A 25,749-nucleotide genomic window follows, 5' to 3' on the forward strand; every position below is an offset into this window, starting at 1 on the left:
TGGCTCTCTTCTCAGGCTTGCACACCCACCAGAAGATTGGGACACCTGTGACTGTGACCCTCCCGGACCCTCATTTCTCCCACCAGTGCTCAGGAAACAAAACCTCAAGCTTTCCTATGTAGAGAATTTTGATTGCCTTTTAAAACAGTTGGTTTCTGTGCATGTTTTATTTCAATTAAATTAAGAGGGGAGAGCAGAGAAAAGAAAGGGAGAAAGAAACCACTTGGTTGACAAAGCCCTGGCATGATGTTCAACAAATATGGAGGGAGTGCCTCCTGGGTGCCAGCCCCTGCTCCAGGCACACGGACTCATCACATCCCTGCACTTGTAGAGTTTATATCTAGCATGAGAGACTGACAATAAGCAATAAACCTAATAAGTAAGTACATTATATTATATAAGTAATGGTGGTGAATTCTGTGGGAAAAAAATGGAGACAAGTAAAGGAGTTGGGAGGTCCAGGCTGGCCCCGGTTAGGACTTCTTCTCTAATTTAGAACAGAACAGACCCCAGCAAGTGTGACCTCAAATAGGGCGTGGCATAACAGAAAGTGCCCAGTAAAGTTAATTTCCTTCTACTTTTCTGTGCTTAAAACTTCTCACTACTGAGCATTTGAACTTCAGCCTTTATTCACAAGCACAAAATAACACCTAAAATCTGAATCGAGGTGAAGGATATAAGAAAACCACACCACACTTAGGAACTTATTTTTGGTTGTATTACAGGGGGCAATATTTATCAAATTAAAGAATGCATTTCCTGATTTTACTTTTTATTATATACAAATGTAAAGCAAGTTTCTAGCACTGGGAGGAAACACAAGACTATGTAAGTTACATATGCCTGTGAATTCAGGGTCAGAAGATTCACATGAGCTCAGGAGCCCCCTTTAAGGTGTATCTTGATCTAGGTGGGGGTACATGGGTATGTGCATATGAACGAATTCATGGAGCTCTAGCTTAAGATTTGTACATTTTTAATGTATGTAAAGTGTACCTCAGTAAAAAAAGAAAGATGTGATTACCATTGACCTTGCACTTAGCTACTGCTCCCATGCTTGAGCACTCAGCCACTGCACTGGAAGGGGCTGGGCACAGGCAGAACAGTTTCTCAGGACAAGGCACAGGGGCATCTGCCCAGGGATGCCTACATTGTGCAGGAGTTCTGAACAAGCGTGTGATCACACTGCGTTAACTGATACCCTTGCCTCTCTTTGAGGGCCCTGGGCCGAGAAGAATGATGCAGGATGGCTGGATCCAAGGACCCAGAGGGGGTCTCACGAGACCAGCCAAGAGGGTCTTCAGCTTCTCACAGGGTGGAAATCAAACTCACAATGAAAGGAAATGAGAGTAGAGTTTATCGAAGACATAGAGAGTGTAGATATGGAGAGAGTATAACAGAGACTCAGAAAGGAAAGAAGAGTGAATGTCATCTTTGCTTGGGGCCTGGGTTTTTGTTGAGGATGGTTGTCTAGTGCGTGTGTCTTCTCAGTAATCCAGGAACAAAGATAGGTGTTTAGGTGTTCTCCGTAAGTCACTTATGCCCTAGAGCCAGGGGCCTTGATGAGTCAGTGGTCTTGGAAAATGGTCGTGATGACCTCACCTAGTCACTCTTTAGATGTCATCTCTTATGCTGGAAGACTCCAAAGAGATCATTAACTCCTTGACCTTTGCAAGGAGAACATACATTACCTGTTCTATAAGGTATGTGTAAGGGGGGGGGGGGTATAGGTCCTAGCAAGAACAGAAGCAGGAATAGGAACAAAGAAAAAAACCTCAGCTTTTTTCATGAGGTCCCTTCAGTTTCCCTGTCTCAGGAGAACAAAATACCCACACAGGAAACAGCCAGAGAGTAAGTCCAGGCAAGACCATCAAGTGTCACCTGTCATCTCCACGTCTCTCTTTCCCTCTCCCAGTGTGAATCTCTGTCACTCTCTCTGCCACACCACACACCCAGCATTCTGCATCTTTACCAGATACCCAACAACATTCTGAGGACACACAGAGACCTAAACAATCCACATGTCCCCACTCGCACTCACTGTTAGATACTTCTCATCACGAACTGTCAGATTTTAGTTGTTTGTTTTTACTAGGAAAGCATGCTTCTTGGAAAGACGATCTCTAGGCCTCGTTGGGAGGCTGGAGTGCCAGAAACCTAAAGAAGGCCAGCAGACACAGGTGGGTGGCCACCCTCTCAAGCACTCACTCGGCTACTTCATGTTCTTCTTCACAGGAGGCCGTGTCTCATTGCCCGGAAGAAGGCCAACTGGCCCGAATCCAAAATGTTATCCAGGAGCTTCCCCCATCCCATTACAGGTAAGAATCCTTGGTAAAAGAAGCCCACAGCCTCTCAAAGTGGTGTAATACCAAAGAAGCAGGCTGGCATCATAAAAGGGAAAAAGTTCAGCGGACAGTGACTTTCCTGCGGCATTTTGAGGTGGGTGAGCAGGTCAGCTTTATCAGAGTGAGTTGGTGCCTGACCAAGGACATTGACAGGAAGAGGCAGCCCTCAGAGTCTCACAGGAAGTTGTTCTGGCCACACAAGCCAGCCTCACTGGCTGTGATAGCCTAGGTTCTTACCCAGATTCATAGTATACACAAATCTATGGAAACCAGGATGATTTTTAAATAGGGTTTGGCTGTACCTTTTGAACTTTTGGCGGACTGATCTCTCTATTTGCTCATTAGTACCACCCCTCACATCAGCTCACCCTTCCATTTTGTTTTCACCATTTAGCCCCTCATCTAACCACCTTTCCCAATGTTCTCTGAGCCTCTTTTACAAGGGGACAGATTTTGATGTGGAATAAGAAAGAACTTCCTATAATAACAGATGTTATTCACCCATGAGGTCAGCTCTCTAACAAGAACCAAGTTACCTATAGCTGGAGTAATTACAGAAGGGGCAGAGATAAGAGCCGGTTTCAAGATTGTGTGGCGGCAATGGTGACCTGCGTAAAAGGAAGCCAAGGGAGCCACTGATATCTCTCGGGCTCTGGGTGCTGTGATTCTCGGGTCTGTCTCTGGCTCTCCAAGGGCCTCAGCTGACTTCTGACAAAAACATTCCCCTTCTCCACCCTCGGCCAGCATGCCTAGGATGAAGAAGATTATTTCCATCAATCTTGTTACCTTCCTGATATTCCTCCAAAATTCATGAGATAGAAATATTTAGACTCTCTTAAATCCAAACCCAGTACTCAGGCTTTTCACAGGCACTGAAGTTTCTTATTTTGTTAAAAAAAAATTTAAAAATGACCCATTACAGGACCTTGGAATACCTGATTCGACACCTGGCCCACATTGCCTCCTTCAGCAGCAAGACCAACATGCATGCCAGGAACCTGGCCCTGGTGTGGGCACCAAACCTGCTCAGGTAGCCACCACAACCTCACCTTCTCACCACCCCAGTGGGCTCAAGGCAGCCCAACAACTGAAACGAAGACCGTATTCTTCAAAACTGAAGCTACTGGAAGACAAACCTGTAGCTAAGTGGTCATGTGTAACACATGTAAATTAAAGATGTTTTTAGGGGTGCCTGGGTGGCTCAGTCAGTTAAGCATACAACTCTTGGTTTTCGGCTCAGGCCATGATCTCACAATTTGTGGGCTCGAGCCCCTCCTCGGGCTCCGCACTGACAGTGCAGGGCCTGCTTGGGATTCTCTCTCTCTCCCTCTCTCTCTGCCCCTCCCCTGCTCTCACTGTCTCTCTCAAAATAAATAAATACACTTAAAAAAAAAAAAAAAGGTGACTTTCATAGCCTGAGCTCTTTGCTTGCTAACCTGGAAACTCTGGGTTCCAAAGGCATTTTTGGCTATAATCAGGATGTGGCTAAAGTTAAGGGTCTGTATATTATAATTTCTTGAAAAGGCCTTTCTTGTCTTTGGAATTATTGGCTTTTGTTGGTTTTGGTGGGGTCACAGCTTCATGTGGCTTCATAAATGATGACCTGCCCCATAGCACAATTGGATGGGGGTGGAAGGAGATCCTGTGAAGAAAAAAATATATTCCTGCATATTCAGTAATACAGTGTTTATAGTCTAGCAATGTATGATACATGGTATACATGGTAACTGTTTTTAAATTTGTTCATGGAGTGCCTGGGTGGCTCAGTCAGTAGAGCATCCCAACTTCGGCTCACGTCATGATCTCATGGTTCATGGGTTGGAGCCCTGTGTCGGGCTCTGTGTTGACAGCTCAGAGCCCGGAGCCTGCTTGAGATTCTGTGACTCCCTCTCTCTCTCTACCCCTCCCCTGCTCTCTCTCTCTCTCTCTCTCTCAAAAATAAATAAACATTAAAAAAAATTTTTTTAAATAAGTTTGTTCATTGTGTTAGGCCTTACAGACTTTGTAGAGTCCTTTTAATAGGTCTTACATAGTTAAAATAATCTAGAGATGAACAAAGCGTATACATTTAGGAGATGGGGCTTGTACAAAAGACCCACTGGCTCCCCTTACTTGCTTTCAGTTATGGGGCAGACTCACTCACTGAGTGTCTTTCGTCCATTATTTAGGTCCAAAGAGATCGAAGCCACTGGTTGCAATGGAGATGCTGCTTTCCTTGCAGTTCGGGTCCAGCAGGTGGTGATTGAGTTCATACTGAATCATGTGGATCAAATCTTTAACAACGGCACTCCTGGGTCTTTGGAGAACAATGGTAATGGCTCCATCTGGCAGACTCGCCACCAGGCCATCCTTCTTCTTTGCCTTAGTCATGGGACCCAATAATAAGTTAGGCTTCTAGCTCCGAGTGTTGGCTGTGTACGTGTGCTGACTGCTCTGTGTGTCAGTGTCTGGGGTTCGTGCATACATGTACATTTGTCTGCGTGCAGCAAGATGTGTCTGTGGGTGGCTGTAGCGTGTTTCTGGTCAGCTGCATACCTGGCCTATCCCATGAATGCATATGCAGCACTGGATCTCCCATTGGTTTTAGTTAGTTATTAAACCCTTTGGGTTATTATCTACAGGCAACATTCCTCCCTTTTAACTATTCTATTTCAAATTTAATTTCAATGTGGTATTTTGGAAGATACTTCTGTCTTCATCTTGGAGTTTTTGAGTTAAGAGGCAGCATGTTCATACTCGTGTGTATATTCAGAATGTGTTCCCTTCATAAGCATTTATTGAGTGCTTACTTTATTCTTCCCTGCACCAGGCATTAGGCTTACAAAACTGAGTGTGTACTTGTGGGCATGCGTAGGCAGAGTAGTTAGCATCGATCTCTGTAGCTATGTTGATGAAAAAGACAGCTATTTTAGGCTGGGTGTGATAAGATGCAAGAATATGATTTCCTATAGCTCTCATAATGACATAATGAACCCTAGGAATGAATTGGTTTATGTTGCTTGAACTCCTGTGAGCCAAATTTGTACAACTAAAAAATCTAGATCAAGAAGCCTGTGACCCACTTGTGTGAGTTTTCCAACATTAGCATACATCACGATCACCTGGAGGGAGGGCTGTTAAAGCACAGTTTACTGGACCTCATCCCCAGAATTTCTGATTCAGTATGTCTGGAATGCTGCTGAGAATTTGTACTTCTAGTGAGTTTTCAGGTGATGGTGCTGCTGCTGGTCAGGGCCACACTTGGAGAATCTGTGGTATATGAGAACCCTATTTGCAAAATATTTGCGTTAGCTGATTAAAGCATTCTTTTCTAGTTCAGCTAATGTATTTGGAGAAAACAAGTATAACCATCAGAATAATCAATGGCAGTTAACATCAAATTTTAATTCCTGGTATAATTGTTCCCATCCCCACCCTGTCCTCTATGTGGTTTATAAACCTTTCTTAAAAAAATTTTTTTTATTGAGATAAAATTCACATAGCATAAAATTCACAATTTTAATCATTTTAAAGTATACAATTCAGTGGTTTTTAGTGTATTCACAGAATTGTGCAACTGTCACCACCATCTAATTTCAGAACATTGCATCACTCCAAAAAGAAACCCCATGCACATTAAGCAGTCTCTGCACATTTTGCTCTCCCCCGAGACCCTGGCGACCATGAATCTACTTTCTATTTCTAGGGATTTGCCTCTTCTGGACATTTTATATAAATGGAGTCATACAACATGTGGTCTTTTGTAACTGACTTCTTTCACTTAGCATATGTTCTCTAAGGTTCTTCCATATTTTTGCATGTATCAGTATTTCATCCCTTTTTAAGGATGAATAATATATTTCTCACTGTATGCATGTACATTTTGTTTATCCATTCATCAGTTGAGGCCTTTTGGGTTGTTTCCACTTTTTGGTTATTATGAATAATGCTGCTGTGAACATTTATGTACGTTTCTGTGCGAACACATGTTTCCAATTCTCTTGGTTATATTCTTAGGAGTGGCTAATGTTTCCTTTATCTTTACTTTAAATCTCCCATTATTGTAAGCTATATAAATCCTTTTTGAAGGTAAGTGAGAATATGCATTCATCCATTCATTCATTCATCCATCCTTTTGAATCAACCAATAAATTATTGGGGACTTATGATCTCTGAGGAGGTGATCTTTGAACTGAGACCTTATGACAAAAGGAACCAGTCATGTGAGGATCTGTGGGATGAATGTTCCAAACACAAAGGACAGAGAGTCTAAAAGCTCTGAAGTGGAGGGGCGCCTGGGTGGCTCAGTCGGTTAAGCGTCCGACTTCAGCTCAGGTCACGATCTCGCAGTTTGTGAGTTCGAGCCCCGCGTCGGGCTCTGGGCTGATGGCTCAGAGCCTGGAGCCTGCTTCCAATTCTGTGTCTCCCTCTCTCTCTGCCCCTCCCCCGTTCATGCTCTGTCTCTCTCTGTCCCAAAAAAATAAATAAATGTTAAAAAAATAAATAAAAAATAAAAAGCTTTTAAAAAAAAAAAATAAATAAAAAAATAAAAGCTCTGAAGTGGAAAGGGGCTCATAGTAGTACAGAAAAGTAGGTCAGTGTGACTAGAGCCAATGTGGTCTCCAAAGTGGGGTGCCCCACCCGAGGGGACACCAAAGACCAAGATACTGAACTACAGGTGTTGGAAGAAACCATTAGAATTTCTTTCTCATTTCTTTATATTGTATACTTTGTAATTTCTATGATTTTGTATATTTTCTGTTATATATAACACTAATACAGTAGTATAAATGTATAGTTTATAATGGGAGTATACATTTAAAAATTTTTACTGCATATTTTTGTAGCCCACTGGGTCAGTGGGCAAAGAGTACAGGGAAAGCAGATGGAAGGTCCTTGTAGGTCAAGCTAGGAGTTTCGTTTGTTCTCAGTGCCATGGGAAAGCATTTGAGGATTTTGAGCAGGGAGTGCAGGGTCTGAGCATTCCGATTGCTGTGTGAAGGAGAGACTGAAAGGCAGCAAGTCTGGAAGCAGAGAGACCAGTTAAGGAGCAATGGCAGAAATTAGATGGGCAATCATGGTGGCCTGGACTAGCATGTTAGCAGTGGAAAGAAGGAAGGTGGCTGGATTCAAAGTACATTTTGAAGGTAGAGTTTTCAGACTTGCTTATTGACTCAATGTAGGAGGAGGTGGTGCATCAAAGAAAGGAATGAATGAAAAATAACTACTCCAGGTTTCAGCTTACACAGCTGGATGGTCCATGGTGCCACTTACTGACTTGGCAATGATAGTAGGGGTACCAGTTTAGAGGTGAAGAGCAGAAATTACAAGCTTTGTTATGAAATGTGAGGTTAGAGATGCCTGTTAAACATCTAAGCAGAGACAATGAGTAGGCCTTAGGACACTGCAGCCTGAAACTAGGGAGAGAGTGGTTACTAACCCAACTAAGGTCTCCTGGCCCTGCAGTGTGGGTTCTTCCCGTTGATCCAGTTGCTCCTGGAGTGATTTCATTTTTTAAGTAAATAAGTAATTAACAAATCAGAAATAATCTAGAAAGCAAATATTGAGAGCATATAAAATTCAAATATTTTAACCTCCTTTGGATTAAGTTGGAAAATGGTTAAAGTTGGAAACTTTACTGAAAAGTTTTTGGGCTCATGGATTTACTTACTTGAAGCCCCACTGAATGACTGCCATGCTCTCCTGCCTGGGAAAACCCCAGTGTCACATACTCTGTTTTCTACAAGGCCCTTTATCAGTGGTTTTATTTCCCACCACTCAGAGAGGGTCATGTTCTGCAATGAGAAAGAGTGCTATCAAGGTGCTTTCTGAAAATTATGTGAGTCTTATACCAAAAAAGATTGCTTAGCTTCAGTTGGTGCAAGTTATCTTTGAGTCTCTTCACGCCTTCTGAAGTTATAGAAAACTGGCAGGGTTGCCAAAGGCTAAGTAGAGGCCAACTTAGATCTCTTCTTTTTTCACTTAGACCAAGATTTCTCAATCTTGGCACTGTTGACAATTGGTGCTGGATAGTTCTTTGTTTGTTTTATGTTTGTTTGTTTTCCTTTTTTTTTTTTTTTTTTTGTTCCCACATTAGACAGCACCCTTCAGTGCTCACAGGCCAGGCCACCAGTGAGGAGGCTGGGCAATGGTTTGGGGTTGCACACTCCTCTGGCATGTGTACACTATGAGAGGCCCACAGATAAGGGCCTGCCGTCAATGCATCACCATGCACTGGTGCTGGAGAGTTCTTGTTGTGGGGCTGCGCTGTGCACTGTAGGATGCCATCCTTGGCCTCTACCCACTAGATGCCAGTAGTACTCCTACACATGCTTATGACAACCAAAAATGTTTTTAAACATTGCCAAATGTCCCTGGGGAAGGGGTGGGAATGGCAGAATTGCCCCAAGTTGAGAACCAATGACTTGGGGAAAAGAGATGACTCTGGACACCATCGATCTCTCATTATGACTTCCATTTCTTAAAAAGCAAAAAACAAAAAACAAAAAAACAAAAAACACCAAACCAAAAACAAACAAAACACAGAAAGAAAAGATTAGCTTGCATGCACTTAAGACTACTGAGTAGTGAGTAAAAAGCCACCTATCTTTTAGGGAATAATATAGGCTATAAAATACCTTTTTACTGCAGAGATATAAATAAACCTTAGTGATCTAGGGAAAGTATAGGCTCCCACGTTAAATTGCCTTGGAGTGTGTGTTGTACAGCTACAGAGAGCAGGAACAGTCTCCTGCCTTGTTCTAGCTGAGCAAGGCTACCTCTATGGTTGGACATAAAATTCCCTCCTGGCCGGAGTACTAGGCAGGAAGTGTTCAATTAGTGTTTGTCGCATGAATGAATGAATGAATGGTCCCTCTCTGAGAAGTGCAAGAAATATAGGTTACCTCCTGAAGCCCTGTGTGCCAGCTGGCTGTCTGGCCATGAGGTTGTTAGTTTCCTATGTACAGCCTCTGCCCTAAATCCCTCAAAACTCCAGAAGCCCCCTGCCAGGAAGTCAGGAATGGAGGGGCTGTGGATGGGAAATCTGGCTAGACCTGATGCACAGGACTCCTTCCATAACTGAGGTCTTGTCTTTTCTGTATAGAAAATCCGCCAATCATGAAGAGCCTGACCTTGCCAGCCCTCTCCTTGCCCATGAAGCTGGTGAGCCTGGAGGAAGCACAGGCTCGGAGCCTGGCTACTAACCATCCTGCTCGGAAGGAAAGGAGGGAGAATAGCTTGCCTGAAATTGTCCCTCCTTCCATGGGCACCCTCTTCCACACAGTTCTTGAGTTACCAGACAACAAGTAAGCAACATTCTCTTAAATTCTGGGAAACGTTTGGGTGGAGGGGGATAGAGGAGGAAGTTATATAGTCTCAGAGCCACAGTGGCAGCATGGGTTGGGGGTACTGTCTGGGCTGGGATGTAATGGAACATTCCAGAGGAAGAAAACGGAGCTGTCTCCACAGCTCTTTTTCACCAGTGATTGATGTCTTCACTCACTGTCCCTAAGTTATCAAGATCTGCTCTCCCACCAGACATCCTTAAGTACCATGACAGGGATGGGCTCATAGGGGTCAAGGATCATGGCTGAAATCCTTTACTCCTTAGTTTAGATAAAACGGTCTTGATATTTTCAGAAGGAAGTTTGCTAAAATAAAAAACTTGACCCCCTGCCCCCATCCTTCACCTCCAGGTGACATTATAAAAACTATAGAGATGAATGGAGGATAAGCTAACAAATAATGCCACTCTAGACTGAGAGCTCTGGGCATGCAGCACTTGGGGCACATATTCCTGGCTTCTGTTCCTTCTTCCATGCCTGTCAGAACCCTCCTTGCCCTCCCAAACCAAACTGAATATCATTTTTATTCATAGGATATTTTCTTTCTTCATTGCTTCCTCTGTTGTAACCCTGGTCTCCACACATCCCTCCTCCCCTCTCCTCTTCACACCCCACTATAAATAGGAGGCAGTGGATGAAGCAGGAGTTCTAAACTTTAGGCAGACAATAGGTGGGGGGGCTGAAAGGCAAACTTTCACTGGAGATGGTCATCCTCAATGTTTGGTCAGTAGAAAGAGGCATGAAAATAGATACCTCAGACTTCTTGTCAGTGTCATCCCCAAGATGGCGGGGCTGCTTCCCATTGGGGAGGGAGAAAGTGCTACCATATTACACAGGAGTAGGGGCACTTCTCACAATGCATGTTATGGGAATGGTACACCTAGAACTCACCTGGCAAGAAACCCTTCCATTTCCTAAAATGCACTGATCATGCTCTGTCTAGACCAAGCCCCAGTATTTGCTCCCTAAATCCCTGGAGAATAAGACTTCCACCCAGGGATCAGGAAGAAGAGTACCTCAGAAGGACCCTCAAGTGCATTTCCTCTGTGCCTTAACTACATAAGGGGCACACCATACCCCAAGGTATGTGACCCTATAAAATACATCCTAGACCAAGTGCTTGAAAAAAAAACTAGGCCAGATCCAAAAGAAACCACCAAGTGCTGCAGATCTATCTCTGATTGATTGTAAAAACATATTGGGCTTGACATCTGGATGTTCTATGAGAACCTTATGGAGAAAGGGTCCTTTGTGGAACCCACAAGTTGTAGGGTTTCATCAGGAAACTTTATGAAATCTGATAGTTGGGCAAACCAGAGCAGGGCAAAGTCTCTGTGGTGACCTCTGGTGGCATCAGGCTCTCCAGACCCACTCTAGACCTCTCCTTTTCATGCCTTCTTACTTGAGGCAGCCTGGTAAGAGGCATCAGGGAAATGAGTGAAGCCAGAGACACACTAATTACCCTCTGCCTTTCTCTGCAGTGATCTTTGACTACACCCAGCAGCCTCTAACTCTCAGAGGCCAGTCTCTTTTCCAAGTCACTTTCTCCTTCACCCCCTTTACAGTCCGCAGAAGTCTTCACCAGCTCTTTCCTCACCTGTGGATGACCTAGCAGTATGGCCCAAGTGCAGCACTGAGCTCTGTGGTCTTTAATGTTTACTCCTGCAAAAAAAATAGGTGTCTTTGAAAACCCAGGACTGCACAGCTTACCAGAATCCCCAGAACTGTGTGCTTGCTTGTGACCTCTGAGTCTCCGATGCATCCCTGCCTCTGTCTGCCCTCGCCTCTGCCTTTATAGCACACCTTTGCCCCTTCCCCTGGGAAACATGAAAGCCTAGCTTGGTCATCCAGGGCATCCCCAGACAGGGCCAGACTCAGGCTCAGACTGGACTTTAGAGAGGGATTTCCTGAAATGTCAGAACATGACTGGGCTATTCCTTCTCAATTTAAAGGTCCCACTGAAATGACCAGTTACCAAACTAATGCTGTCTTATTTATGGCTTGGCTCTTTTAGAAGAAAGCTCTCCAGTAAATCAAAGAAATGGAAATCAATATTTAACCTGGGACGTTCTGGATCAGACTCCAAATCAAAGCTGAGTAGAAATGGGAGTGTATTTGTGAGAGGGCAGAGGCTGTCAGGTAAGAATCAATAGCAGTTATGTTTTATGAGATATATATTGTCTTAGAAAAACTCAGTTGAGTCTTATCTCCTGCATAGGGAAAACCCCAGTTCTATCCTACTGTTCCCCTCCCGTGTGTCTCCTCACTACCCACACAGCACTTCACTTCTGACACTTCTGGTCACCAAATGTGTGGAGGTTTTTCCTCACAACAAGCAATTTTCTGCTATACCAACTGCGTGTCCTACAATGTAACTCAATTCTGACACTGTCTATCCAGAGACAGCATCAGATCCCACAGGTTAAGGGCTCAGTCCCACAAGACTGCCTCCCACCCCGCACATTCTCACACTTCAGGTGCCAGTTACAAGCCTAGATTGTCTGCTGTGCTTCTGACTTACTGCTATAGATTGGAGGTTCGAAAGACCCCCTCCTTGATTTGATTCATTTGCTAGAGTGGCTCGCAGAACTCGGGGAAACACTTCATTACATTGACCAGTTTATTAAAGCGTATGATAAAGGATACAGATGAACAGCCAGTTGAAGAGATACATAAGGTGAGGTCTGGGAGAGTCCTGAGCACAGGAGTGTCTGTCTCCTCCATAGAGTTGGGGTGCATCACCCCACTGGTGTGGATGTGTTTGCCCATCTGGAGACTCTCTGAACCCCGTATAATTGGGAATTTATGGAAGCTTCATCACATAGGCATATTTGATCATTAATTCCATTTTCAGCCCTTCTCCCCTCTCAAGAGAATGAGGGGCAGGGCTGAAAGTTCCAAGCTTCTAATCATGGCTTGGTCTTTCTGGTGACCAGCCCTCATCCAGGAGCCATCCAGGAACCCATCCAGAGTGCCCTCATTAAAACAAAAGACACTCCTATGACCCAGGGAGTTACAAGGGTTTTAGCAGCCCTGTGCTCCTAAACTAGGGACAGAGATCAATATATGTTTTCTATTTTATAAATAAGTATTCATCATAGATATGTATGTGTATATATAATTTTTTCCTATTTCTGCTTCTTAGGTCTTTGGTTTGGCCATGTCAACCTCACTAGACCTGAAACATAAAGATTAACTAGGCAGTCTTTTTAAAAAAATAATTTTAGATTTACAAAAAAGTTGCAGAAATAGTAGACAGAGAACCTTTGTACCCTTTATGCAGCTGCTTCTGATGTTAACCATAATATGAGCCAAGCCAGAAAATTAACATCAATATAATCCTACTAAATAATTTACAGACCTTATTCATAATTGACCAGCCGTCCAACTAATGTCCTTTTTTGGGTCCAGGAATGCATGTTGCATTCAGTTGCCATGCCTCCTTAATTGCCTCCAGTCTAGGACATTTTTCTCAGTGTTTCTGACCATGACACTTTGGAAGAGTACAGCCATTTATTTTGTAGAATATACCACCTCAGGCTGGATTTGTCTGATGTTTCCTCATGATTCATTTGAGGTTGTGAATGTTGTGCCTGTCTCAGCGGGTCACGTAGGAGGCATATGATGTCAATATCTTATTGCTGGTGATGTTAACTTTGATCACTTGGTTAAAGTACCATCTACAAAATTTTGTTACTATTTTTTCCTTTCCAATGAACAAGTAGGTTGTAGGAGATATTTTGAGACAATGCAAATATCCTGTTTCTCATCATACTTTCATTCCTGAATTTTAGCATCCATCAATGATTCTTGCCTGCAAAATTACTGTTATTACAACAGTTATTACTGTGGTGTTTGCCAAATGGTCATTTTCTGTTTCCATCACTCTGTCCACATTTATTAATTGAAATGTACTATAAGGAAGATCTGTCCCTTCTCCCCTCTGACTCATGCCAGGGTTATAAATTTTAAATGAGAGTGTTGCCTTGTGGGAATTATATCTGAATAATGAATAGGAATTGATATAGGAAAGAACTGAGGGAATCAGGGGTGCCTGGGTGGCTCAGTAGGTTAGGCATCCAAGCATCCAATTGTTGATCTCGGCTTAGGTCATGATCTCACAGTTTGTGAGTTTGAGCCTTATGTAGGATCTGCACTGATGGCTCCGATTCTGCTGGGATTCTGTCTCTCCCTTTCTCTGCCCTTCCCCCACTCGTGTTCCCTCTCTCTCTCTCTCACTAACTAACTAAATAAATTAATAAATAAACTTAAAAAAATAAAGAAATGAGGGAATCACTGTACAATGGGGAATGTAACCAATCCAGCTGAATAGTGTGTCAGAAAGGGAAGTCCAAAGAAATCTGCCACAATGACCTTTAGTGTGATAGATTGAAAGTCTGATTTTTTTTTTAAAAAATGACAGAAGTAGTTATGAAAACAAATTGTAAAAACTAAATGTACAAATGTAATGAGCAAACCTCGATTGGATCCTTTGAAAAAAAGGACTACAGAAGATAATTTGGGGGACGGATAAATTATTAGATGATGTTAAGGAATTGTAAATTTTCATATTAATGGTTTCAGATTAATGGTTATTAGGAGGCATATGCTAAAGTTAAAGTATTTAAAGATGAAATGTCAAAATACTGAAACTCATTTTCATATGATTCAGCGAAATATAAGTGACTAGGTAGATACAGATATAGAAATACATGGCAATATAGAGAAAGCAAATATATGGCAAATGTCAACCTGGGTGGTAGGTTTAGAGATCTCCAAATTTTGTGAATGTTTTAAGTTTTTAATAATAAAGATTTGGGGGGGAGGAATTAATGCTTATAGGAAAAATGGGAAGAAATACTTTTAAGGACTTTCCTTGAGCCCAGTGATAACTGTATGCCAAGCACAGATGTTAGAAATCTTCACATTTGCCTCCTGGAGTAACAAGGGATGTCACAGGGGATAGACAGCAGTTATAATGATTTAGGCTGGAAACAATAGCACATCCAACTCAATTGGCCAACTCAATGAGGGAACTCCTGGGTTCTGTAATTGGACACCCAGACGTAGGGAAGGCTTCAGAGTGGTTTAGTGGCTCTGTCTCCACTCCCTTATGTTTTCCTCAGCTGTGCCCTCCAAAGTAGGTCAGCTTCATCCCCAGACTGGCTTCTTTGCTGCAACAAAGTGGCTATAGTACTTGTAGGCTTTACCTTTGACTGTCACTATGTCCAGAAGGAGAAAAGACATCACTTCTGGTGGCTTGCTCCTAAAAGCAGGGACCCTTCTTTTCCAGCAATCCCCCATCAGAACACCCCAACCCCATCTCAGTTGCCTTCACCTGAGTCATATGGATCAATCCCTATGGCCAAGGGAGTGTCCTCTGCTGATCGGCTTAGCCATGGCTTCCTAAACCAATCACTGGCATGAGGAATGGGATTACAGTCAGATGCACCCAAAAAGTACAAGAGCTCTGTGAGAAGGAGGAAGGGAAATTGGTTCTGGGTAGGCACCTACAACATTCACTATATGGGGAAACATGTCTTTCTCCAAATGGAAAGATATCTCAGGTGAAGAGGGCAGATTGCCACAGGTTTCGTGGATCAGATACAAATCAGAAATTAAGATTCTCTAAGGAGAATTTGAGGGGAGTTTTGGCAAGAAACTCCTGATCTAATAATAAAGAGATTTGCTTAAGCACATCAAAGAGAGAATTTCAGTTACAGAATCAATGATATAATGAAAGAAGTTTACCAAGGAGCAAAAGGTCAAAAACAATAGAGCAAAACAAATGAGCAAAAGTGAAATGAATGATTTGCCTTGACCTTGACTTGGTTTTCAAAAGGAAGGAGCTCGAGGTGCTGGATCAAAGGTTGGTCAACGCTCGGAATGCACAGGGTGTCCCTGGCCAGGGGGTCTAAGCCTGGCTGTCCTCAGAGGTTCACACCCATGGCAGCTTTGCCTCAAGAGATCTGTTGGGAAACCAGAGTACTGGTCATTTTTAGAAAGTCCCTCGGGTGATTTTGAAATGCAGCCAGGCTTGAAAGCTACTGGTCTAAGACCACATGAACAAACAAATCAGGGATAGATCACTAGAATGGCTGAATTTTGATGGGATGCAGAGGTGAAATTAAAGAGCCAACAGTGCCAATACAAGTGGCTCTCTGACTTTGACTATTGCCTTAGTGACCACTGGAACCCTCACAACCAAAGACCGGGGGTGGGGGCAGCTTATGGTCATATCCACCAGTGTGGTCTCTGTTAAGTGACTCATAGACTCACTATTTGTTGAAATATGCATGTGAAAAAAGTACATCAGTGGATTAATATGCTTAAATAATTTTTAAAATTTCTTTTAAAAATGTTTATTTATTTTTGAGACAGAGAGAGATAGAGAGAGACAGAAAGTGCATGACTGGGGAGGCGTGGGGCAGAGGGAGACAGAGAATCCCAAGTAGACTCTGCACTGTCAGCACAGAGCCCAACACAGGGCTTGAATTCAGAAATCGTGAGATCATGACCTGAGCCGAAATCAAGAGTCAGATGCTCAGCCGACTGAGCCACCCACATATTTAAATATGATTTTAAAAAGATTTTAAAAAATCTTTTATAAATTCCATCAACTAAGGGACTTTTAAAAATTGATTCACCATGTACAGCATTGGGGATTTTTTTGGAGGGGGGTAGATGAAGGGATGTTAACCTATATTTAGAAAGTTGAACAGAAATAAGAAATGAAGGATAAGAAAAAATGGGGTATTGACCAAATGAAGATGCATCACATTGGGGTCTCCCAGTCACTTATGCACTGGAATTTGTGTTATCCAACAGGGAGAGTCCAAGGAACTCTCCAAAGTGAATGCCTTTGAGCAGGGAAATCCCAAAGCCATAGGGATCATCTAAAAGAGGGGACTCGAGGACCCCAAAGCTGCCAGAAAAATGGCAGATGTACCTCCATGAGGCCCAGACAAGGTCCGAGACAGAAAAATATAATCTAAATATATTAGATATATCTAGATATATAGATATCTATATTAGATCATCTAGATATATCTAATATCTATATTATAATCTAAATATAGACACAGGCCAAGGAGTCCTGAGTGCTTAGTTACTATCCAGAAATGGAGCCAGGGAATCCTTGAGGACTGTTCCCAAAATCAGCTGCTGTGGCCACCAAGGCCACAAGGAGCTGCATCATCAGAAAGAGAGTCCAACATGAAAAAGTGAACACTGGTGGCTGTGCAGAGACAACTGTTGTCCGTCCTCTGTGACACTTAGTGTCATCTGGTCACTGGCTCTAAAGGCTATCGCATGGAAGCCAGAAGAAGTCCAGAAATGCAACCTCTGGAAAACAAAGGCAAAAGCTTGTCTCAAAGGAAGGGACACTGGCCAGGCAGGTAGTAAGTCAGTTTGTAAACTTGTGAAAATAGCAGATCTTGAAAGGACAAGAGACCTAGCCCTACTAGTAGAAGTAAGGAGGTTGAAGGCAGTCTTGCTATTTCCAAGGGTTTGAGTGAAGATGGCTCTGTCCTCTCTCTCCGGGCCCCAGGCAGAGAGAAGCCCCGAGCAGGGAGGCCGAGGGGCTAATTCAGAGCCTCTCAGAGGCAGCAGGGTTTGGGGCAAGGAGGAAAATGGGGGAACTTTAAAAGAGGGCTGAAACAGCTCAGTCTGAGTTGGGGCCAACACTGAGTGCTTCTTCCAGACCATCTCCTGAGTCTTTCCTGCTGCTGAGCCCTGGTTTATCCTGAAGAACAACAGCAACAAGGGTTATTGTTTGTCGAGCATTGACTGTGTTCTGGGTTAGTACAACCTGATTATTTAAAAGCACGGCTCATGCATTTCTCATGACAACTCTATTTTTCCTCATTTTACATGTGAGGAAACTGAAGTTTAGAGAAAAGGTCAGCCACATATCTGAGTTCACATGGCCCAAAGTGGCCGACTTGGGATTCAAAGCCAGATCTGTCTGAACCCAGAGTTACCTTACAGCCACAAGTCCTGGGGCTCCCACTCAGCTCCCAGAATGCCCTCTTTCCCCTCCTACAAAGCCTGCTGGGAGGAGCTGTCTTTCAACCAATTCAGCTCCCTGAGAAGAGATGACATTTTGAAGTGCCTAATCCTGTCCCTGGAATAAGTGTTTACTTCTTTAAGCTACACTCTTCCCCAAATCTGCCTAGGTGGCTTACAAAGATGCACAGAGGACACCAGGCACATAGTAAGTGCTCAGAAAAGGTTGGTTTGGTCTGGGTCTGCTCCAGGGTGAGGTTGGTGGGTGAGATCATTTGGAGAAGCAACCAGTCTGCAGAGGGCAGGAGCAGACCTGCATGGGGGAGAAACGGGACTTCAGTCCCTTGGGCCCTCTCACTTGCTGTACCCAATTCCTGGGTGCTGTCAGGTGTGGCTTCAGCCAAGAATCCTGCTCTCCCACCTGCTAGATAGAAGGGGTGGCCGGGAGCCCCATGGATTCTATGCCATGGATGAATCTTGGTATAATAAAATTGGGTTCAAGGCTCCTCATTTACTAACAGCTATTTGACAAAGTTGTAATTTACCTGTGCTTGTAAAATGTTAATAAAATGTTGATCTATGAATGCCCTGTGTTTATAAGCTCAGTCCAATCATGAAAGTAGGAGCATCTAGGGTGGAATGAGGAATGTTTTCTAAAGGGGAGAATTATAAGTACTTGGAAAAACTTTCCTGAAGAAAGTTCTCTCATGTATGTACAGCCTGACCTATTGTTCTGAACGTTTCCCCTCAATATGCATTCATCAGGGATATTTTTTCTTTTGTCTTTAGTGGAAAAGGCTACTATCCGACCAGCTAAAAGCATGGACTCATTGTGCTCAGTGCCTGTGGAAGGTGAGATCTCACAACTACCTTTGGAACTGGGGATTACTACTGGGAGACAGGAGCTCCCACACCAGACTTGCCTTCATGAGCTACCTGCCTGCTCATCTCATCGCAATCATGCACATCCCCTAGTCCCAAATCTGCCCTGAACCCTGAACCCAAGGGGTTCACACAGCCGCTGCATTTATCCCTGCCATTACACTACAGGTCTTGGCCTAAAGGGCCATCCTGTTCCTCCAGCCTTCCTCTAACCATAGCTGGAGATGGCAGCCATTTTACACTCAAATCTCAACCAGGTAAAAGGGCAACTCCTGAGAATCAAGACAGACGAGTCTTCCCCCTTGGGCATAAAGAAGAGCCGAACACTGGTTTTTACCTCATGGTTTAGTTCCTATGTACTTATGTGTCTTGAATTTATGTGCTCCCATAGGCTGTCAGGTCATGATTTTGAGTTGGTAGATTCATTCATTCACTTATCAGTAAACAGTGATGGGCACCGGCCTGGCACGTAGCTGGTCATCCTTTGGTAGATGTGTGGAGGGTTGCATGCAAGGTGACACCCCACCAAAGTGGCATCTCACCACATTGGTCTTAAGGGCTGACCTCCCTGTACCTCTCGCTCCTGTTTTTGTTTTTTTTTTTTTCTTAAGCAGCCAACAACCCCTGCTACAAGTTGCGAGGCACAGGGCTTCCCCCGTTTATCCCATGACTTTCCAATTCCTTTAATACAAAAAATTTTGCTCTTTGATAAATGAGGCAGCCTGAAACAATGCAGAAAGTCTTAGAACAACCTTTTGAAAATAACTGTAAACTTGTAAAAGCGTGAACTTTTTTTTTATGTTTATTTTTGAGAGAGATAGAGGACAAGCAGGGGAGGAGCAGAGAGAGAGGGAGAGGGAGTCACAGAATCTGAAGCAGTCTCCAGGCTCTGAGCTGTCAGCACAGAGCCCAGAGTGGGGCTTGAACCCACAAACTGGGAGATTATGACCTGAGCCAAAGTCAGATGCTTAACCGACTGAGCCACCCAGGCACCCAGACAGTGAACTCTTTTTAAGCTGATGCGATCCTTTTAGCATTGTCTCACCTTTCTAGTCATCCGTTTGCTTTGGTTTGGAAAACTTTTGAGGCAGTTCTTGCCCTGCACCACAGAATTTAATATTTCAAAATGTAGGTCCTCATTTGGATGAGCATTGGGCAGGTATCTGCCCCTCTGAGTCTCGCTTTCCTCATGTGTTAAAGGAGGTCATTACACTTCCCCTACAGAACATTCAAACCTCACGTTACATAAGATGTCCAGCACAGCCCTTAGCCTGCTGGGAATCATTTTCCCGATCCCAGACAACTCACTTGTTATCTTGTGGTTTGTTTCCCATACAGATTTTTCTCTTCTTTACTTTCACTTTTAAGTCGGTTGGGAACTTGCTCCTCACAACTGGGCTTTCTAACTTTTCATTAATTTACATTTCTAGTTTCTCATCCCCTGAATCAGCAGGAGAAAGCCTGGGAAAAGGAAGAAAGGTCTAGCTGAGAACAGCATTTGTCTCCTTGCTGGGAAATCAAACCCCTGTTTGGCTCCATCTGCCAGAGGAGGCTTGAAACAATACGTTTTCGAGTTTTAAAATAAAACAAAATTCTGTTAGTTTGCCCTTTTTGTCTTCTCCTTCCTTTTGAGAAAACACCATTCTGCCATCTCCCATCTGTCTTTTTTCTTTTTCAAGATCTACATTTACTGCTTGGTGGATGACTGTTCTGTGTAGCAACCTTAACAGTGGCCGTCTTGGGGAAACCACTCTACCTGCAGAGTTTAAAACAGATGCATCTGATGACATCAAATGGTCCTGTCAGGGCATCGTGCCAACATTCTGTGCACATGAGAGGAAGCTTACTCTCTTGTCAACCAAATGTATTCACCTGTCTTTATTAGGAGGGCTAGGCCCTTACTAGAACACGATGCCTTTCCAATATTCAGGTGTTGTATACCTTCCCTTACTGGAAGGCTGTGTAGTCGTATGCCTGCCCCGGCTGCTGACCATGTGTCTGCTTTTTCACCAGGGAAAGAAACCAAAGGAAATTTTAATCGAACAGTCACCACTGGTGGATTTTTCATTCCAGCGGCAAAATTGCATTCGACCAGCCCTGGCAGCTCCTGTGACCTCAGCAAGCAGGAGGGCGAGTGGGGACAGGAGGGGATGCCGGCAGGGGCAGAGGGGGGCTTTGACGTGAGCAGTGATCGAAGCCAACTCGAGAGTGCTCAGGCCCGGCCCCCACCTGAGCAGCTGAAGGTGTTCCGGCCCATCGAGGATCCCGAGAGCGAGCAAACAGCCCCGAAGATGCTGGGTATGTTCTACACATCAAATGACAGCCCCAGCAAATCTGTCTTCACCAGCAGTCTCTTCCAGATGGAGCCCTCACCCCGTCACCAGCGCAAGGCCCTGAACATCTCTGAGCCCTTCGCCGTGTCCGTGCCGCTCCGTGTGTCGGCTGTCATCAGCACTAACAGCACCCCGTGCAGAACACCCCCAAAAGAGCTCCAGTCACTTTCCAGCCTGGAAGAGTTTTCTTTCCAGGGCTCAGAGAGTGGAGGTTGGCCTGAAGACGACAAGCCACTGGGCGCTGAGACTTCTACAGGTAAAGCAAGGGAGAAAGGGTTTCTTTTCATTGCAAGAGGTAAAAAGCTAGCCTTAAACTTGCTTGAACAGAGTTTGCAAGACAATATGGTGAAGTGGTTAAGACCATGGGCTGTGGAGCCAGATTGCCCAAGTGCAAGTCCAGTCTCAGCCATTTCACTGTATGGTCTTTAGCAGCTCAGCTGTATGCCTCAACTTCTTGATCTGTAAAATGGGAATGATGTTCATAATCATATCTTCTTCATACATTTGCTGTGAATATTAAGTTAGTTAATACATGTAAGGCTCTCAGAACAGTGTCTAATACATAGTAAATACTCAGTAAATAATGCCTATTATTTTATTCACTCACATAGTGAGAAGGTAGGGGGAGAAGCTCAAAGAATGGAATTCTAGCTCAAAAGCTAGAATTAGGGATTCAATTCTTCTAGACTCAACCTCTCTCCATCCACCCATCCCTCATTTCTACCTCATATCTGCAGAGAACATGGCTAGCAACGCTAGCGATGAGAAAGAACATCTTGCTCCCAATTTCCGTATGTCAAATGTGGGGAAGACTCTGATTGGTCCTGCTTGGGTCACATGCTCAACCGTGGACCAGTTATGGTTGCCAAGCAATTAGGGTCCTATAATTGGCTAAGGGTGAGTCTCTGAACCATATTTGGAGTTAGGAGGGGGTTCTATGATGAACAGCCAACTGTGAGCCACATAAAATGGAAGTAGGGAGAACCTCAAAGGAGAGGATGATTGACAGACAAACCAACCAATGCTCCTTGTGGATTAAGAATGTTTTTATTATTGCGGTGCCTGGATAGCTCAGTAGGTTGATTGTCCAACTCTTGATTTCAGCTCGGGTTATGATCCCAGTGTCATGGGATTGAGCCCCACATCAGGCTCTGAGTTGGCAGCACAGAACCTGCTTGGGATTCTCTTTCTCCCCTCTCTCTGCCCCTTCCCCACTTGCTCTCTCTCTCTCTCTCTCTCTAAATAAATAAATAAACATCTTTAAAAAGAATATTTTCATTATTAATATTAGCTAACCTTTTTTGAACAACTGTTATGGTATCAGGCACTGTCCTAAGTGTTCCACATGCATTATCTTCATTCTCCTCACAACAACTCTGTGAGGCAGAGGTAGTTACTATTATCCCCATTTGCTTAGAGAGGAATCAGTTAACTTGCCAAATGAGCCATAGCACGGAAACGGAAAAACCAGGATTTTAATCCAGGTTTTAAAACACTCCACCATGCTCCTTTACATGTTTATAGTGGGCTGTGGAGTTACAAAGATTGTTAAAACATGTTCCCTTGACCCAGCAGGCTCATGAACTAGGGAGAGAAATTAAACTGTACCGAAATGCCGCACAGGTCAGCCTGTAGAAGTAGCAGGAGACCCTCCTTGGGCTTTTTGAATGAGGGAGGGCTTAGGTCCCTGAAACGTAATGAAAGATGTGTTCAGAAAGGATTTCAAGGGCATCAGGAAGAGGCAGTCCACTCAGGAGAATTCCAGGAAGGCTTCCCAGAAGAGGTGACATTTGGGCTGGGCCTTCTAACCTAACCTAAATGGTTAGGCTTTCTCCACCCAGAAAAGATGGGGAGGATATTCTGGGCTGAGAAGCAGCTGAATATTGTGGGAAGTGTGTAGGTTTTGGATTTCAACTGGGCCAGTTCGCATCCTAGCTTCAGCACTTTTTGGCAGTGTGACAGTGGACAATGGTTGATATCTCTGAGCCAGGGGTGATTGGTATCTCAAGGGCTGGGGTGAAGTCTCAATGGGAGAATGTTCATAAAATGCTTATTCACAGTCTGGCTCACAGAAGATCTTCAGTAAATTCGTCCTTTTCTCCTCCCATTCCCTTCAGGACATGGGGCACGAGATGAGCGGAAGCTCAGGTGCATCAAGTGATGCCCTGTTTGGGGAATGCCCCGGGTGGTGGGTTGGTGTGGATGGAGCAGGGTGAGGGTTAGAAGAGGAAGTGAAGCCTTTGAAGAGAAAGTGTTTCCAAAGGCTTTTGTGTGATTGGTTACTGTCCTGGGTATTTAGTCTTCATCCTGCACTGTGAAAACAGCCTTATACAATGAGATAGGACCTTCTTCATGCAAGTAGCAGAGGTCAAACTTGGGGTCTGCCTCCCTCTCCACTCCCTCTGGTCTGTTTAAGACCAGGGCTTAATCATTTCATTTTAGGTATATCCAGATTGATGTGCAGAAAACCCCTGGGAAGGGTCACACAGGAAGCTGTCAATCATAATCATAATACATCTTTGTAGCTTTGTGTAAATAATAGATTTCTATGCCCCGGGCAACTGCTTGGCTTGTCAGGATCCGAATTTATTTATCTGTGAAGTGAAAGCTTAGATTAGAACAGGGTTTCTCAACCTTGGCATTATTGACATTGTGGGCTGGGCAATTCTTTGTTGGGGGTGGGGCTGTTTCATGCTTTGTAGGATACTTAGTATCCTTGGTTTCTACTCACGAGATGCCAGTAGCCACCTCCTCCCCACCTACTTGTGGCAACCAGAACTGTCCACAGACACTGCCAAATGTCTCCTGGGGAGGGGAAGAGCAAATGGTTCCTAGTCTCGAGCCCCTGGACTAGATGATCTTCAAGGCCCCTCCCATCTCTGACAGTCTGTGACTCTGGGAACTGAAGGCAGGACGTGGCTAGAAGGAAAGGGTAAAGAATGTGAGGGGCAGCAGGCTGGGAGAATTTTCTCCATACTTGGGAAGGGGGACTAGCCCAGGATGGTGACTGTGCTGGGAACAGCCTCTTTTCAAATGAAGTCTTCAACAGGTAACTCTCATCCTCATTGCAGCTTCTGTACCTAAGAAGGCAGCTCTCGAGGATGCCAAGCCAGGACCGGAAGCAGTGAGGACAGAAGAGTGCAGCAAAGGCCTCTCCCTGGAGCCAGGCTCCCAACTGGAGGAAAAGAAGGCTCCAGAAATCTCCCTGGGTTCTCAGCATCCAAGTGAATTAGAGAAGAGGCTAGATCCAGAGAAGGTGGTGGAGGAGGGTCGTGAGGCTGACCAGGGGAAGCCCAGCACTCTGCAAGAGAGCCCCCGGGCCAGAGCCGAAGCCGTGTTTCTCCACGAGATGGTAAGGTGGACTCACTGCCTGATCCGGCCAGTAAGAGTCCTCTTTATCCCAAGGGTTCTTGGACTAGCTGAAAGCAGTTTGTTATTATTTTTTTAGAACCAGTGTCTGCCAAAGGGACTTCAGGAGACAGTCTTCTAATCAGGTCTGGGAGTCTTTTTCAGTGGACTTTTCAGAAGGCCTGTGATGATGGGAAGGAACCATCCAGCTCAGATTCCCTAGGACAGGCTCAACTCTAAATATTTCTGATCTGAGGTCACCGTAAACCAGTGACACGTCCTTGGAATATAATGACATTCGATCCCAGAAGCAGCACAAAACCAGTCCCAAATATGATGACCATTATGGGATCCAGCTTTCCTTCCAGACATCCTGGATGGACGGTTGCCTGTGCACGTTTGTAAAGTCTTCTGAAAGATTTCCAGGATTTGCTCCTTTCCCCCATGGCTTCTGGAGAAGTTAGAACATGATGCCAGGGCTTACTACACCTCATGTACTTTTTAGAGGTGAAATTTCTCCAAGGTTTTATGGGATGTCCTTTTATAAAATGAAGGTGTGAGGAGGTTTTCCGGGGCATCCAGGGAGGAGTCCTACACTGAGGAGGCAGCTCTGTGACCTGGAGGTGTATGTCAAAGGAGAAAGGAAGTTCTTTGCCTTTTAACTTGTTTCCGGGGATTTGGTTTCCAGGACATGCACAAAAGGACGATGTGCTGGGAGTTAGGGCAGTGCAGGAGTGCTATAGTGACTTTAAGAGGGCTGAGAAAAGGTTCCTGATGGATGTGTTTGCCACTGTAGAAGGAGAAGGATATGGACATTCTTACAGGGATTGAATTCTGGGAATAGCACTGCTTTCAGAAGCAGATAAAATTAGTTCTGGAAGGGGAACCAGGCCGGATTCAGGGGAACAGGTAAAGGCATCAGTCCATTCCTCAGTTTAAAAATGTATTTAAGGGGCGCCTCTATTAAGGTGGCTTAATCGGCCACCTTAGCTCGTGAGTTCGAGCCCCACATCACGCTCTCCACTGTCAGCGCAGACCCTTTTGGATCCTCAGTCTCCCTCTCTCTCTGCCCCTCCCCCACTAGCTGTGTGTGTTCGTTCCCTCTCTCTCTCCCTCTCTCTCTCAAAAATAAACATTAAAGAAAAACAATAATAGGGGTGCCTGGGTGGCTCAGTCGGTTAAGCATCTGACTTCTGCTCAGGTCATGATCTCACAGTTGTGAGTCTGAGCCCCGTGTCTGGCTCTGTGTTGACAGCGTGGAGCCTGGAGCCTGCTTCAGATTCTGTGTCTCCCTCTCTCTCTGCCCCTGCTCCGCTCACACTCTGTCTCTCTCTCTCAAAAATAAATAAACGTGAAAACAAATTTTAAACAAACCAATAAATAAATAAAGTGTATGTAAACACCTACTTTGGGCCAGGCACTCCTCTGAGCATGGAGATGACTGCAGTGTGCAAGACAGTCGCAGTCCCTGCCTTCTTCAAGCTGACAGCTTAGTAGGTGAAAGGTCAT

General features: G+C 44.4%; 1 protein-coding gene and 1 non-coding gene across 2 annotated transcripts in view; one reads left to right on the top strand and one right to left on the bottom strand.

Moving 5' to 3' along the window:
• The window catches only part of ARHGAP31 (Rho GTPase activating protein 31), a 114,495-nt gene that overhangs the window by 78,789 nt on the left and 9,957 nt on the right, over nucleotides 1-25,749 (top strand). The window contains exons 4-11 of the mRNA XM_019448454.2: nucleotides 2,236-2,318; nucleotides 3,268-3,375; nucleotides 4,514-4,656; nucleotides 9,430-9,631; nucleotides 11,685-11,809; nucleotides 18,467-18,529; nucleotides 20,573-21,148; nucleotides 23,964-24,244. Coding sequence (XP_019303999.1) covers nucleotides 2,236-2,318; nucleotides 3,268-3,375; nucleotides 4,514-4,656; nucleotides 9,430-9,631; nucleotides 11,685-11,809; nucleotides 18,467-18,529; nucleotides 20,573-21,148; nucleotides 23,964-24,244 — 1,581 coding nt within the window. The remainder of the gene's footprint in view (nucleotides 1-2,235; nucleotides 2,319-3,267; nucleotides 3,376-4,513; nucleotides 4,657-9,429; nucleotides 9,632-11,684; nucleotides 11,810-18,466; nucleotides 18,530-20,572; nucleotides 21,149-23,963; nucleotides 24,245-25,749) is intronic.
• Nucleotides 8,416-8,557, bottom strand: LOC128777514 (small nucleolar RNA SNORA42/SNORA80 family). Its single transcript, XR_008422759.1, has one exon. It is a non-coding gene; the product is annotated as a small nucleolar RNA SNORA42/SNORA80 family (small nucleolar RNA).

The sequence above is a fragment of the Panthera pardus genome, unplaced genomic scaffold, assembly GCF_024362965.1.
Source record: "Panthera pardus isolate Hobbes unplaced genomic scaffold, ASM2436296v1 HiC_scaffold_16, whole genome shotgun sequence".
Classification (NCBI taxonomy): domain Eukaryota; kingdom Metazoa; phylum Chordata; class Mammalia; order Carnivora; family Felidae; genus Panthera; species Panthera pardus.